The following is a 14,533-nucleotide window of genomic DNA, read 5'->3' as shown; positions in this document are numbered from 1 at the left end:
GTCAGATATGTCTCCCTTTCCCTTGAAAAGGAAATTTAAATTATATTTTTCATAAATAAAGCTGGTCGATGTCATCAATAGGATTTAAAACATAGATTATTTGTTTCAATAGACTTTTATTCCTGGTATATCAGCCATTCCCGTTGATTAGCTTCGTCTCGTTCCTGAGATCCAGATTTTACCTGCATGAACTGGGTCTTTTCTCACTTACTGATCAATAGGGTGATGCATCTTCCATTCTATCTGTCTGGTCTTGATCTTGCATGTCCTCTTGAATATAATTAATGACACAGTGAAGAAAGGGAATTCACAATCCACAATATACATAGCTATGAAAAGGTCCAGGTTCAGATGATTTCTACAGTTCCAATTAGCCAGATTCTGCCCAACAAGCACTAAATAAATTAAAGTCACTATCAAAATACAAAAAATAGACCAGTGAAAATATAGTCTCCCTGATTTGAAATATGGCATCTTTCTAATTTGTCACGAAACACCGCCCCCGCCCCCCCCCCCCCCCCCCCCCCGGCAAGAAGTCCTCATCGTTAATTTAATTTGGAACTGATGAGAATTGTTCTCGTGGTGTTTTTCTTGGTCAAACATCCCAGCAAGCCTTCTGGTTTGGCTCCAGTATTTCAGCCTGAAAGACGTACTGCTCCTGCACTTTAAAGCTCCAGCATCTTGCTTTTGCTGCGGTCTCACGTACTGCTTGGCAAAGGCTGCAGGTGTTGCCTGGGTGGCATTTCACTGTCCAAGCTGGCCCCTCCAGCAAACAACCTTGCATGGTTAGCCCTGTCTGGTGCCAGTTACTGAGTACTGAGAGTGATCTTGGCTAACAGCTGTCTCCACTTGTTGACTGCTGCCTAGCTGAAGCAATCACACTGTGGGAAGTGCACTGTACTTCCAGTTAGGGTGCTGGTTTTGTGCCTCCTTGTGGGGGTTACTGAGCCGAACCTTTTCTAGTCCCACTTAGTTTGCACAACATGGGCCTCCTGGACATTTGGGCACCGAGTGAATTTTAGCAGGTGACATACACTGCTCCACACACCTCTCTTCTTCTTGGAGCCAAAACAGCAGACCCCTGCCCATAGGCAACCTGGCTCAGTGAGTCTGTTCAGGTGGGTGAAATCTCTAAAGAAGTATGATGCAGGCAACATCTGCCACAGCTGCTGCCGCTAATTTAGCACATGATGGGCTTCCTTTCGCAGCTTTGACCTCATTTTTAAGTAGGTTATCCATAACTTTCTCATTTAGATCATTCCCGAATAAAACTTCAAATACAGTCGCTAAAATGCTTGTTTCATTTCACAGTGAGCCCAATTCTGCCCTCACCCAAATTCCACACAAGCGCATTTGCAGCAAAGCTGTCACTGGATAGAAATCAGAATGGAGAGCCCATCTGATTTCCCTTCCTTCATCCAAGAGCACTGAGGCTAATTGCAGCCTCCCTATTGCCACCTGTCTGAGATCAGCACAGACCAGGATTGAACCTGGATCCTACCTGGCTCAGATACTGACTGGATACATTTGCTAAGGTTTAGATGCAGTTTTACCATTGTGGTTTTGTACAGTGAAATGTCAAGACTGGTGTTAGAGGAGTACTGTGCGTGCATCTAGGTCCAGAACCTGATATCAAACCACACTTCCAATTCACATAAACTAGCTGTAAATGATGCATAAATTAGCGTGATTCTTGTAGTCACAGCAGTTTGTTTTCTATTTATATGTTAAGTATTTTGTATGAGACTGAATAACTGAGGTGGAATCGTGCTTCCATCCACAGCTTATTGTTTGCAGACAATCACTGAAGACAATGCCGAGCTTTTGCCGTCATTAATTCCCTCAGCCCTCCAAGTGTTGGAAATGGTGCTGTTGTCCTCACAAGATACCACAGAACATCTGCTGTTAAGGACACTTGTAGCAGGTAAAATGTGGTAATGGAAAAGCAAACTGAAATCCTTTCAGTCGTCTGTCCGAGAGGAGAAAACATTCATTTTGTTTATCTGATTACATTTTTATATATACTTTGTTTGAGTTATTTGGTTATAGAGTTACTGCAAAAAGCCTGGTAGTAAATACATTTTTAAAAAACGCAGGTAAAAATAAGCCAGTATAATATTTGAGAAGTGGTCTTATCTGTAAATGGTTTGGGGGAGGGTGAAAGTTTGTGACTGCTTTTGTTTCTCAGGGGTTGAGTTGGATTCGAGTTTTATCTTTCAGTAAGGGACCATTTTCAATAAAACATAGCAAAATCATTTACTCATTTCAGCAAAGTAGAGACAGACAAATAATGACAGAAGCAAGAATTCAGTAGTAGATTAACAGTATACACAAAATACATCCGCATAATTTACAGGTTTCCAAGTGACATACTTTGTTGATTCTTTAATTTCAGAAAATCTTGTGCAAATGCTTTTGAAATAAACTTGGGTTCCCGGCTTCTGTAAAATTTTGTCTTTTGTCAGTGTTGATTATTGCTAAATGGATAAGAGAAATCGGCACTGTTCATTCTCTGCATACATGTGTTTCAATACAGTGATGTTATCATAGTCCACAAATTGTAAATTGTAAACAAGGTGTAATAGAATACAGAACATTGCTACAGGCAATGCAACTTTTATGCTACACCAATTGTTGGTGTTGAGGAACAATGATATATAGTGGTTTGAGGAGTTTCGAAACGGCAGTCACTGGAACACCTTGGTTTATCACATACATATTTATGATTGTAAATAACATTTGCCTTTAGGTACTATTTGGAATGTGAAGAGTGTTGTACCTTCCAGCAGTCAGGCGGACACAATAAATGCCATTATAAGGATTCTTTCAGAAACTTTGGAGAAGAATGCTAACCAGATCATTCTGAGACTCAGGGAGGCTACGTGTACAATGCTAAAGGTTGGGGCAGAGACTGAAATGGAGGAGGAAATGATTGATGCAGACGAGGATGTTACTTCCAAGCTGGAGGATGGGATGCAAAAGGCCCCACATAAAGGAAGAGCAGGGAACATGGAAAGTGATGATATCTCAGATCTTCTACCAGTAAGTGTGTAGTTGAAGGTAGTCCTAAAAATGCTTTGAGCCTCACATTATTTAAAAATCGAATGCAGCTACTTCCCTGCCCTGCCCAACATTTTTCAGGTACGTTTCTCCCATCCTTTTTGTTGTATTATATGAGAGGCAATCCACATTGCTCCAGCTCATCTCATGGAGAAAATCTATAAACATGCCTGAAAAATATATTTGCTTTTATTCAATTGCCGTTGTATCCTCAGAAGTTCTATTAGGTTTCTTTTATTTTTTAAAAATATTTTCTTTTGGGGGAAAAGAGGGAAGATAGGTATAGCACAATCAATTCCTGTTAAATTGTTTTCCACCTTTTTATTTACTTTGTAAGATGTTACAAAAAAGAAATTAGCAGGAATTTTCTGTGGCCCGTTTTTTTTGGCATCTTAACGAAGATTTCTAAAACATAAACCTTTTGATGTTTTTAACTTTTTTATTTTTGGTAATTGTTGAATTATTGAAGTCATGGAACACACACTGTAGAAGTTAACTGGAATCTAGGTTACAGACACGATGGAATATCTAATACAGTAAATAGAACAGTCTAGTAAATACAAATAGGTGTAGCTTAGGACTTATCTTTTAACCTGCTGAGTAAACATGAATGGTTTGTGGTTTGCTGTATCAAACACTTTACGGGTCAGTTGGCCATTTAAAATCCCTCATATGTAGGCTGAAATTATTAAATTTGATAATCATCGTTCTGGTTAGTTTTAAATTGAACTGTTTTATTGTATAATTTTATCCCTCTTTGATTACCTGCATCAGCACTGTCTTCTTCCAGCTGGAAGAGCAGTGCGGCAGATTTCAACATGGTTATTGATTCTGCTCAGTCAGCAGACAGAAAGCGGAACGATAACTCCTTGTCCTTCCTTCTTGTCTTCCCTCCCCTCACTCTTCAGTTGCAAGCTGAAAAACTGGCCTGACATTAACTCATCACATAAATCATATTTTATCCTCCAGTCACCACAGGAAGTAGTTCTTCTGGAGTAACGGTTCTTAATATACCTTTTTTTTTATAAAAGGCGCTGATGGTTAGTGTTGAAACTAATGATAGATAGGAAACTGATACAAATTTTATTGCATAGCCAGACAGATGCTCAAGTTATCAGAAGTCAGTCAAGAATGACAACTGACTTCTGATGACTCCAACATCTGCCCAATTAGGGCATTGTCAGAACCACTCATTTGTGCTATATCTTCACAAGCTATTCCAAGCCATCAGCTTTTCTACATAAACCAGACATGGATGTTTTTAAATCAAGTTCATACCATATAAAATATCTGCATATATCTATGGCACTCACTTAACCTGATACAACGTCTGTATATAATTCCCATCTTGACACCTTTTAGGATAGTGCATGCTTGGATGCAAATACCAATGCATCTGGAGCAGAATTTGGCACTGGCTATAACAAGCAAAAGCCCAAGCTCATTTCCCTTGAGACTCACACAGGTGCAAAGCATTATTTTCAGGCTGAAAAATTATGGGCCGGAATGGCTTTAAATCACTTCTCTGACACAGTTAATTTCTGCCTGATGATTTTCATTTTGAAAGTACAGATCTAAGTTTGCCATTGACATTTGAGTAAAAATAATATATGTGCTGCACAGAACATTGATGATACTGCCTTCAACCTATTTAATATTGTACAGTTGCAAAGTATGCAATATCATTTGGTTTTCAGTAGAAAAGCTAAAAGTTTTTGTAACATTTTGAATGTGTTTTTATTATTTATATATAGGCCCGGAGTGAGGAATTGAGGCATGCCATAGCTCTGCTATCTGCTCAACAGACTGCCTTAGAGATCATTGTAAACATGTGTTGTTCAGAAGGTATGAACTGAAATCTGACTCTTTCCAAAATTGTTTTCATTCACAAGTTATCACATGTTTCGACTGAACATCTTGTTTCAGTTACCTTCCTCCTACAACAGAAGAGGTCTGTCACCCAGTAGGGGAAATCATAAGAACAGAGTTCTTTATAACAGTTAAAATCAGAGAGGTTTCACTGAGGGAGGTGCAGTTGCTGCGTGTAAGTGAGATTTCTCTTGGGGCGGGAATATCAATAGACATAGAGATTATGCGGACCAGAGGCAGGGAGCCATGCTAGATTATCACGGAAGAGAATTTTAAAAAAATGAATAACATTCTTATAGCCGCTGCATTTCAGTGTTTTGAACAACACTGCAGTCACAAAAACTATTGTGTTGATCACTTTCATTTTTAAAGCATGAGGAGCCAAGTATTTGTTTTACATCAAGAAGAAAGAATGTTATTAAACAGTAAATTCAATGTTAACACTGAAGAATTGTTAATTTTCTTAACTGACCAATTGCTTGGTGCAGTCTTTGTTTGTTGTGGGCGGTTATCCAGTGACAATGAATTTAGATAGCATTCTTGTCGTAGTTTTTAGACAAAATGCTGCTGTTTATTTTTATTCTGAAATAATGCTGCACCCCGGTGGACAGATTGTGTATTGCACTCAAGCTCAAAGCTTATTAGTAACAAGTTATTAGTCAGAAAGTAATTGGGAATTTGTTCTTTAAGATAGATTCCTCAATTCCACTTTTTCTCCCATTTAAAAAAAAAATCATTTAAATATTCTTGAGTGTTCTACTGTCTTCCAAATCATTTTGCCTAGTCTGGCAGAAATCATGTAGTATCATGTTCATGTATGCAGAATTGAAATGTTTTCTTGTTTATTACAGCCCTGTTTTCAGGGTTGGCATTAAACTGTTACAACTTGAAAAAGCACATGCTATCTAAATTCATTGTCACTGGATAACCGCCCACAACAAACAAAGACTTCACCAAGCAATTGGTCAGTTAAGAAAACTAACAATTCTTCAGTGTTAACATTGAATTTACTGTTTGCATGGAACTATTCAATTTTTTTTAAAAAGGCTGTCTCAGCTATTTCAGTGAAATAATAAAAATTGCTTGTGGGATGGGAGAATGAATTAGTTATTGAACTGAATCTCATGCTCTCCATTTGCATCAAAACCAGGAGGCACATCAAAGCCCGAATGTTATATTGCTCTTTCCTCCATTTTTAAAAACTTTTCTTTCCTTCCTATGTACCGTGGTAACACACACAATAGAGTTATCCCCTTGGCTTCATCATTGTGACTACTGTAAAGGGCGTTATTTACAGCATCTATGTTTAATTGTAATTTTTTTGCTTGTAAAATGACTTTGTTTTTTAATTCAAAGAACGGATAGACAATCATAGGATTGTTTGCATTCATTGTCTTTTAAACACGAAACCAAAATTTGAGCTGTATCTTTCATGTTGATGACAAGCTCACCATTTCTTTGACCTCTGTTTTGCAAAGTATGTTCAGAGTATTGTGTCTCTTGTAACATTGCCCATCAAAAGCTCAATAGTTAAGAATGGTCTGTCCTTTTGAAGTAGCCGATTAGAACAAAACCAGTTCTACCTTGAATTTCCACAGCTTTGTGTTTATGCAGCAGCCTTTCGTGAGCAGTTTAGTCATCTGCTTTCTGGAAGTTTGGATATACCATGTCTTGAGATTTATCGTGGTACATTTGATTCGTGACCCACACCCCCCAAAAGTCAATGAAGTTGATCGGGCAAAATCACTCCTTACGAAGCCATGTTGTTTTCTTTTTAAAACTATTTAAAACCGTAGATTTGAAATTTGATGTAATGATTAACCAGTTTACTTGAGAACTTGTTTTGTATTGATTCCAACAAGAGATATTTTGTACCAGAAAACAAATCACTTTCACCCACAGTGAAACTGTTCCCTCATTTGTGTTGTATTCATTTTGAAAGAAGACAATATATAGAATACGGGGTAGTTGGATGTAAGTAATGCTGTAATTAAGGGATTCAGATGACATAAACAACAAGGATGAAACTCCTTGAGCTATGGGAATTATCTGAATCTCATCACACCATCTTCAAAAAAAAACATCTTCAACCCCTCTGTCCTTGCAAACTACCACCCCACCTCCAACCTCCTTTTCCTCTCATGTCCTTGAACATGTTTCCGCCTCCCAAATCCATGCCCATCTTTCCCATAACTCCATGTTTGAATCTCTACAGTCAAGTTTCCGCCCCACCACACCACCAGAACAGCCCTAACCAAAGTCACAAATTATGCCCTCTGTGACTGTGACCATGGTGCGTTAATCCTCTTTGTCCTCCATGCAGCCTTTGATATGGTCAACTACACCATCCTCCTCCAATGTTTCTGCTCCAATGTCAGCTCAGTGGGACTGCCCTTGCTTGGTTCCACTCTTATGTATCCAATCTTAGCCAGAATATCTCCCCCACACCGTTCCCTCTGGAACCCTCCAGTTATTCATCCTTGGCCCCATCCTCTTCCTCATTTATATGCTACCCCTTGGCGACATCATTCGCAGACGTGTAAGCTAATAACACTGAACTCTACATCTCCACCACCTCTCTTGACCCTTACACTGCCTCTGTGTTGCTAGACTGCTTGTCTGGCATCCAATTTTTTCCACTTTAATATCAGGAAGACCAATGCCATAGTTCTCGGCCTACGTCGTCACAAACTCCATACCCTGGCCACTGATTCCATCCTCCTCTCCAGCTACTGTCTCAGGCTGAACCAGACTGTTAGCAACCTCGGTATGCTATTCAACCCCAAACTGATCTTCCGAACCCATATCCTCTCCAATAACAAAAGATCGACTCCTTCCACTTACTGTAAGACTGTCCGCCTCCGTCCCTACCTCATCCCATCTTCTGCTGAAACCCTCATCCATGCATTTGTCACCTCAAAACTGCTCTGTTGGTTGGCATCCCATCCTGTGGCTGTGATCTATGCCAAAGAGAAGTCTTTCACAGTTATCATTGAGTCATTAACTCTCCTCCACTCAAACGGTCCTCCTTGATAATTCAGCCATCAAAGGTAACGAACTTGTCAATAGCCCAATTTGTGGACTTGTGTGCATTAGCATTTTAAGGAGACTGCCCTTGCCATCAGGTAGTATTTGATCTAATTAATTTCTGAATGCATGTAACAGGCTTAAGAAAGGCTATCCAAATCTTAACCCAATATGTGGATGAATCTTGAGAAGTTAATGTGTGTTGGCCAAAGAAGCAGATATAAAGAGATTCCTTCAAGGATACAGCTAGCTGAAACCAGTTTTAAATTGTATTGATCCCTATCTGAGGCCGCATAAAAATATAATACAGAAATCTCCCAAAATGTCGTCACCACATTGAAGACATGAAACTAATTTATTATGCATTTAAACTGGAACCAATCACCAAGTGAATCTATTTAAGCCATAAATGTAATGGTCTTCTGTGAAGTATCCATTGAAAATATATACAACAGAACAATTCATGTTTAATAAGTACACATCTGAATGATTGATTTGAGCACTAAATAACTCTGCAGTTCCTGATTTCTATTAGTAGTACCAAAGATATCTCCATTAATTTTTTTGTTGTGGTATTTTTATTCCTGTTTGTACTCAGATCCTTCAGATGATGAATGGGAGGAAATGTCGAGCAGTGATGAGAGTGATAACTCTATGATTGAAGGGGCTGGGACGTTGTTATCTCCTCTCTGCCTGTCTGCAGAGATCCTCTCTGCACTCATGAACTACCTTATTCCAAAAAAGGTAAACACACAAATCCTTTGACCATGATATTTAATTTTGTTTTTGTAGTGCTCTCTGCCAGTAAATTGGAATGGTATTTTTTGTTATGGATGTTTTGAATTCCTAATAACGTAACTCACCTTTTGATTATATACTGTGTGTTTTATTTGTTTACCATAATTCTTTTTGTATTGTTTTGCCACAACTGATTTGTGGCTATTGTATTAGATAGAGACTTTTCTTGTTTGGTACTCGAAATCTTGGTGGAGGCATGGGGGTCAGATTTCACTTGAACCCATTCAGCTAAATGTTGACACAGGTAATGCATAAATACTGAAAATAATAGTTTTCAGCACTAATGCATGGGCATGTCTAACAGCAGTCCCCAAAAATGACCTTTACAAAGGCAGCTGCTGGTTATATTGCACCATCTTATTCTTATCTACAACTATGGAAAAGTTATTACAAGTTGCTCGGTGAATGCTTCTTGATAATCATTTGAGAGTTTGGGGTGGAATTGTCCAAGGAAAGGAATCAAACAAGTTTCAGTTAACTGCCTAATTGGCTAAAAGTATAATACTGTTTTTGACAGATAGTTGACTTCAGAATATTATGTTGCTATGTACCCTCTTTTAAGTAGCAAGAACCTATTTTGTGATTGCATGATAGTTACCTGCCAGAGTCATCTTTTCTTTCAGTTATGATAGAGGAAATGCCTCCATTTCTATTTCTGAATTAATAGTTTCAACATTTAGCCTTATGGTTCAAATGGGGAGAGTGGGTTGATTTCATAAGTTTTCAGTATTATACTTGAAGGCAAGTCTGCATAAGACTGTTCAATTTTTTTTAAAGTGCTGTTCCACCTTTTTCCAATCATACAAAAGTTTTGACCTTTTCTTTCCAAAGCACTGTGCGTCTTGCGAGAATGTTAAATGTAGGCATTTTTGCCATTTGGCTATAGCAATTTAAGAGCTTGAGCTGACCATTTGTGACACTGGCCTTATGTTGGGGAAAATATATTTTTCATTTGTTAAATCCTACACAAAACTGTCAAAACATTCTAATATTTAATCAACTCACCAATTAGCCAGATTTAAAGGTAATACATTTTTACGTTGGATAAGTGACTAAAAATGGATTTTAAAATTCTGTTCTTAGCAAGTAGACTGTGCAAATAAGACCAGTGCAATTATGAGATGTAGTTTTGTCTGCGACTGGTTGGTTTAGAAAAAGGCAGATTTCTGAAAATCAAAGCTTGGAAATTTGAAAGTTAAGAAATGTGCACAGAACCATTGCATGTAACTGCTGTATGTCAGGAAGTCAAACTTACTGGCAGTAATGAAGCCATTAACAAAGAACATTGGTTAGTTTAGCAGTGTAGTGAGGCAGCACCATCTGTCAACCCTAATCAATTCCATCAGCTATTGCTGATTAATACCTGCCTGCAATCACAAAATAAAATTAAACAGGTATGAACGTAATGTTAATGGATAATGTACTTTGTTAGTGACCTGTTGTATCTTTTTTGGTGCCTATATCCTTGTCCTGAGTTTGTTGTCAAATTGCCTTTTCCAGAACATGGCAAGTTACACCACAACAATTACTGTGCATGCTATGTAGCTGGCATGAGTTGATGTGTTTCTCTTCCCTGGGGTGAATTTTCTACCAGCATAGAAATCAAACTGTTATCTTGTTAGTGATTCTCACTTGCAGTGTGAGTGTGAATCTTCAAAACGTTCACATAGAACATTAGTTGGGTTAATGTGGTGAAACTTTTTATATATTACAGCCGTGAATCTGAAAGTAAGTTGCATGTACAGATCTGTATATTTGACGTAATAATGAATTAAGATCTGGGGCTTTACTTTTAGAGGAAAAAATGATTTCAGTAGAAACTTGAGAGGGAATTTTAACTCCCAGGTGGTTGGCCGGCAGAACACAATGATTAGACCAGTTGGGAGGTGCAGTGGGAGGTCCGGTCCGTTTTAATGGGCGTCCATAGCAACTCAGCGGTTTGGCCTGGCGCAGTACTGGCCAGCAGCAAGGTAAGTTGCTGAGGGGTTCGGGAGAGTTTCAGGAATGTAGAGGAGGGACGCTTGTGGCAGTAGTGGCCCAGACTAATTTTGTGGGGTCTGGAGGAGCACTCCTGCTCCTCCTGGCCCCACACAAAAATAGTTTTTTTTAAACTGACTTTGAATGGTCCAACAGTTTCTACAGAGTGGAGTGTTGACAGCAGGCGCTCTGTCCAGTAGGCCATAAAAATGGCTTTGGGATTGATCCGATCTATGTAAAAGGACCCCGATTAGCATAAATTCATGAGGCTCCTGCATTTTCAGGCCACCTGTATTTTTAAAAGTTGAGCCAAGGTGAAGATAGCTATGTACACACACAATAGATTAAATGGACTAGCATCCAGGTTTTAGAAATAATCCTTCCAGGAGGATTGGAGTGCAGAGACTAGGCAGTTTCTGACAGGAAGTAGGGAAAATCAGGTGAACCTTCATAGGTTGCTGTTGCACAACTCCTAGTGATGGGTTGAAAAGAGGCATTGGTTGAGGTCTGGGAGCTGATGATTTGCTCTGATTTTGGATAATGCTTGTCTTAACTCATAAATCCTTAGGTTCTGGAGAAGACTGAATTCACAGACAGTGTTACTGTCGAGGCATGTATGAAAAGTCCATCTTGGCGACATTTGGTAGCAAAGTAAGTAAAAACCTTACATTGCACAGTAAATTAGTAAGCCAAATCTAGCCTTAAAATTGTTTTTTCTTAACTATGAATCTTTTTTGTAGAATGAAGCGAATACAGTGTAGAGCCCTGACCTGCCTCCATAACCTTTTATCAGCATTGGATGTGGAGGGGCTTGGAGGACCAGCTGCACTTCAGGCTCTTTCACAGCACCTTACAAAGCTTGTTTTCTCTGAGTCAGGTGAGTTAGTTGGATAACAATAGGTATAGTTAAGCACTTAATATTTCCACTTTTGTCCTTTCCACATTCTAACTATAGATTATGATTATTTTGCATATTTTCAAAATACTAAATTCTGTTCAAACAAAATAGTTGGTGTATTGATATGAATCATTTAAAATTCCCGACAGTGACTAGTCACATTTGACTGCTGAAAGTCATGCTGTCTTTTGACATAAACAGTTTTTTATATGCATTTTATAAAGGGAACCTTTTGTCATTAATAATGAATGATAGCTAGCATTAAAACATTTGTCATGTTTTTAAAAGCAAAATAAAAAGAATAAAAATCACATTTACAATATATGTAAAATCTGTGTACAATACACTGTATAATATAAGAGCCATGCTGCAGTGAATTTTGGTTTGCTTGAGGTTCAAATGTTTAATAAGACTCCATTTGTTTGCCTCATGTAATTTCTGTGTTTTACATCTCTGTTTAAATTGTATTTGATGCAGAACTGCCAAAGGATTCAGAGTTTTTAGAGGCCGTGACTAGTGCAATAAGGTCATTGTTGCACATAATGGCTACCCAAAATCTCCCTCAAGTAAGACATTTTAAGTTCACTTACTGCAGATGGAATTGTTGAGAACTGATTGGTTCAAAGGCTGTATTTAAAAAGGTGCTTAAAATAAATAAAAGATCAGCTACAAATTGCAGCCATCATTATAGACTGCTGAGATGGCAGATATTAAATGGTTGTTTTAAGTCTACCATGCATGATTTGAACGGCACAAATTTGTATGTACATTATCTTCCCAAAGTTAGACTAGTCCAAGAGATTTACAACCTGTTTCTCTTCATTCAAACATTCCTTAACTTTGTATAGGTGTGTTTCTACTTCAACTTTAACATCGACGCTAAAGTTGGAACAGAAACACGGAGTTAGATCATCGATCTGATTCCGTATTGCACTTAGGAATTGAAAGTAAAACCCCAGCAGCTTGACTGAGGCAAAAATCTCTGGACAAGAGTTCAGGTGCCCATCACAAAGTTATCTAAATGTGCAGTGTTGTGGGATCACAAGGATGTTAATGCTTAGTAATAAGTTTAGTTTTATGATATTAAACTGTAACATAAAAGGAAATGCACTACTAAGTGAAGGTACAAAGATTTTCTGTATTGTGATCTAGTTAATGAGCTTGTCTAGCCTTTTGAAACTGACCTCAGCCAATGAAACTGAATTTATTATATATAATTTACATTATTGGTTTATTTAGTTTCAATACTAAGCTAACTGGTAACTCTATTTACAGATTAGTAAAGATGAATGATCCCCACTCTTTTTCTCCGCACCCCCCCCCCCCCTCCCTGATTTTGACACTCTCTTTTCTAACACAAAGCAGTTCATGAGTGCGGAGCAGCTAATGATGCTGTGTGAGGCAGGAGCTCAGTGCGAAAATACCAGTGCTCGGGTCAATGTGGTTGCCATGATGGGAATTAGTGGCCATGTACTCGCCAAAGGAGATAACACAGCTGAAACTCTTAAGGTATCAGAAAAGAATATACCTATTGTAAATCTTTATTGATGACTGTTGGCCGAGTTTAATCTAAATTGTTACACTAATGTTCAATTACGCAAAATTTGCAAAAGCAAAGATGTGCAATCTCTCTGTAATTTGTACACTCACTTTGAAGCAGTATGAACATTGGCAATTGGCTACATAATTAGTGGTAAATATTTATTTTTATTTTCATGCAAATGAGAATGTTTCATCATCCGTAAGTGCCCTTTGCAAAATACATTGAACCATATCCACAGTTCTGCAGAACCCGCATACAAAATTATTTGAAGGTTTTTCCTGCTTGTTTCTGCAAATTGTTCATGCCATAGTTTGTCTCCGTGTGTATATATTTTCCATCTTCCCATGTGTTTGTTAATTCCAGATGATGGGGAATTTTTTGCTTCAAGTAGCTGCTAAGGATTCCTCACTAGTGGTAGTAGGTGAAGCCCTGGATGCTATCATTGATGTGTTTGCTGATGGGAAAGAGGCAGACAAGGCAGCAGATCAGATGAAGCTAGTCCAGGCCCTGAAGTCCTTTCAACCGATTTTCAAATCAAGGGTAATAGTTCAATATATAATATACTGTAGTAATGGTAATTATACATACTACTATAACGAAGCTCTGAAGTTTTGACCAAGGCATTTGTAGTGTAGTGATTATCTTAATGTTCCATAAAGTAGTTTGTTGAGATAAAAATATTTTTTTCACTTTATTTTAAAGCCTACTTTTAATAGTAAATATCTCTTTGTTAGATCCAAAAGGAAGGCAAAGGTAACCTTACGCCAGATCAACTACTGGTCCTTGACAATGTGAAGATGAATCTACGGCGATTTATTGCCTACCAAGAAGCTTTAGCAAAAAAATAAGCAGACAACCACAAAGGCTGGTTTAAAATATAGCTGAAATTTGTATTTTCAGTTGAGTGTTTCTTGTTCTGAACCATTCAGTTGTAAAAAGGTTGATATTCAGTAATCAATTTTTAAAAACTTGAATTATGCAATTATTTTTTACTCAGGAAAATTAACATCTGGGTTGTTGCAATATATTTTGTTTTTAAATAATGCTGTTTAACTGATAATACTAGGGTTGTTATTTCAATAAAATTTTTGAATGAAATCTTGGGTGCATTTCATATTAAATCCAATCCAATGAAGTCAGCAAGATAAAAAAGCAACAAAAATGTTCCTTACCCTTAGGAAGTAAATAACAACAGATTGTCATAGTATGATAACTTATGCATTTAGCAGTCCATGCCCGCTTGCAGCAAGACCTGGACAACATACCAGCTTGGGCTGATAAGTGGCAAGTAACATTTGCGCCAGACAAGTGCCAGGCAATGACCATCTCCAACAAGAGAGATTCGAACCACCTCCCCTTGA

General features: G+C 38.0%; 1 protein-coding gene across 2 annotated transcripts in view; it reads left to right on the top strand.

The window, feature by feature from the left end:
• heatr3 (HEAT repeat containing 3) overlaps window positions 1-14,270 on the top strand; it is a 35,874-nt gene extending 21,604 nt beyond the window's left edge. Inside the window, exons 6-15 of one of the 2 annotated variants that reach the window (XM_067997476.1) lie at window positions 1,784-1,924; window positions 2,750-3,042; window positions 4,815-4,905; window positions 8,555-8,700; window positions 11,300-11,382; window positions 11,472-11,608; window positions 12,107-12,195; window positions 12,995-13,138; window positions 13,536-13,712; window positions 13,907-14,270. In XM_067997476.1, the coding sequence (XP_067853577.1) occupies window positions 1,784-1,924; window positions 2,750-3,042; window positions 4,815-4,905; window positions 8,555-8,700; window positions 11,300-11,382; window positions 11,472-11,608; window positions 12,107-12,195; window positions 12,995-13,138; window positions 13,536-13,712; window positions 13,907-14,020 (1,415 nt within the window). In that variant the 3' untranslated portion in view covers window positions 14,021-14,270. Of the gene's footprint in view, window positions 1-1,783; window positions 1,925-2,749; window positions 3,043-4,814; window positions 4,906-8,554; window positions 8,701-11,299; window positions 11,383-11,471; window positions 11,609-12,106; window positions 12,196-12,991; window positions 13,139-13,535; window positions 13,713-13,906 lie in introns of both variants that reach the window. The other variant, XM_067997475.1, reaches the window with a different exon arrangement.
• Window positions 14,271-14,533: the final 263 nt, after the last annotated feature.

Source organism: Heptranchias perlo, chromosome 16 (genome assembly GCF_035084215.1).
Source record: "Heptranchias perlo isolate sHepPer1 chromosome 16, sHepPer1.hap1, whole genome shotgun sequence".
Classification (NCBI taxonomy): domain Eukaryota; kingdom Metazoa; phylum Chordata; class Chondrichthyes; order Hexanchiformes; family Hexanchidae; genus Heptranchias; species Heptranchias perlo.
The sequence above is the reverse complement of the archived record's forward strand: the minus strand, read 5'-3'. Positions and strand labels throughout refer to the sequence as shown.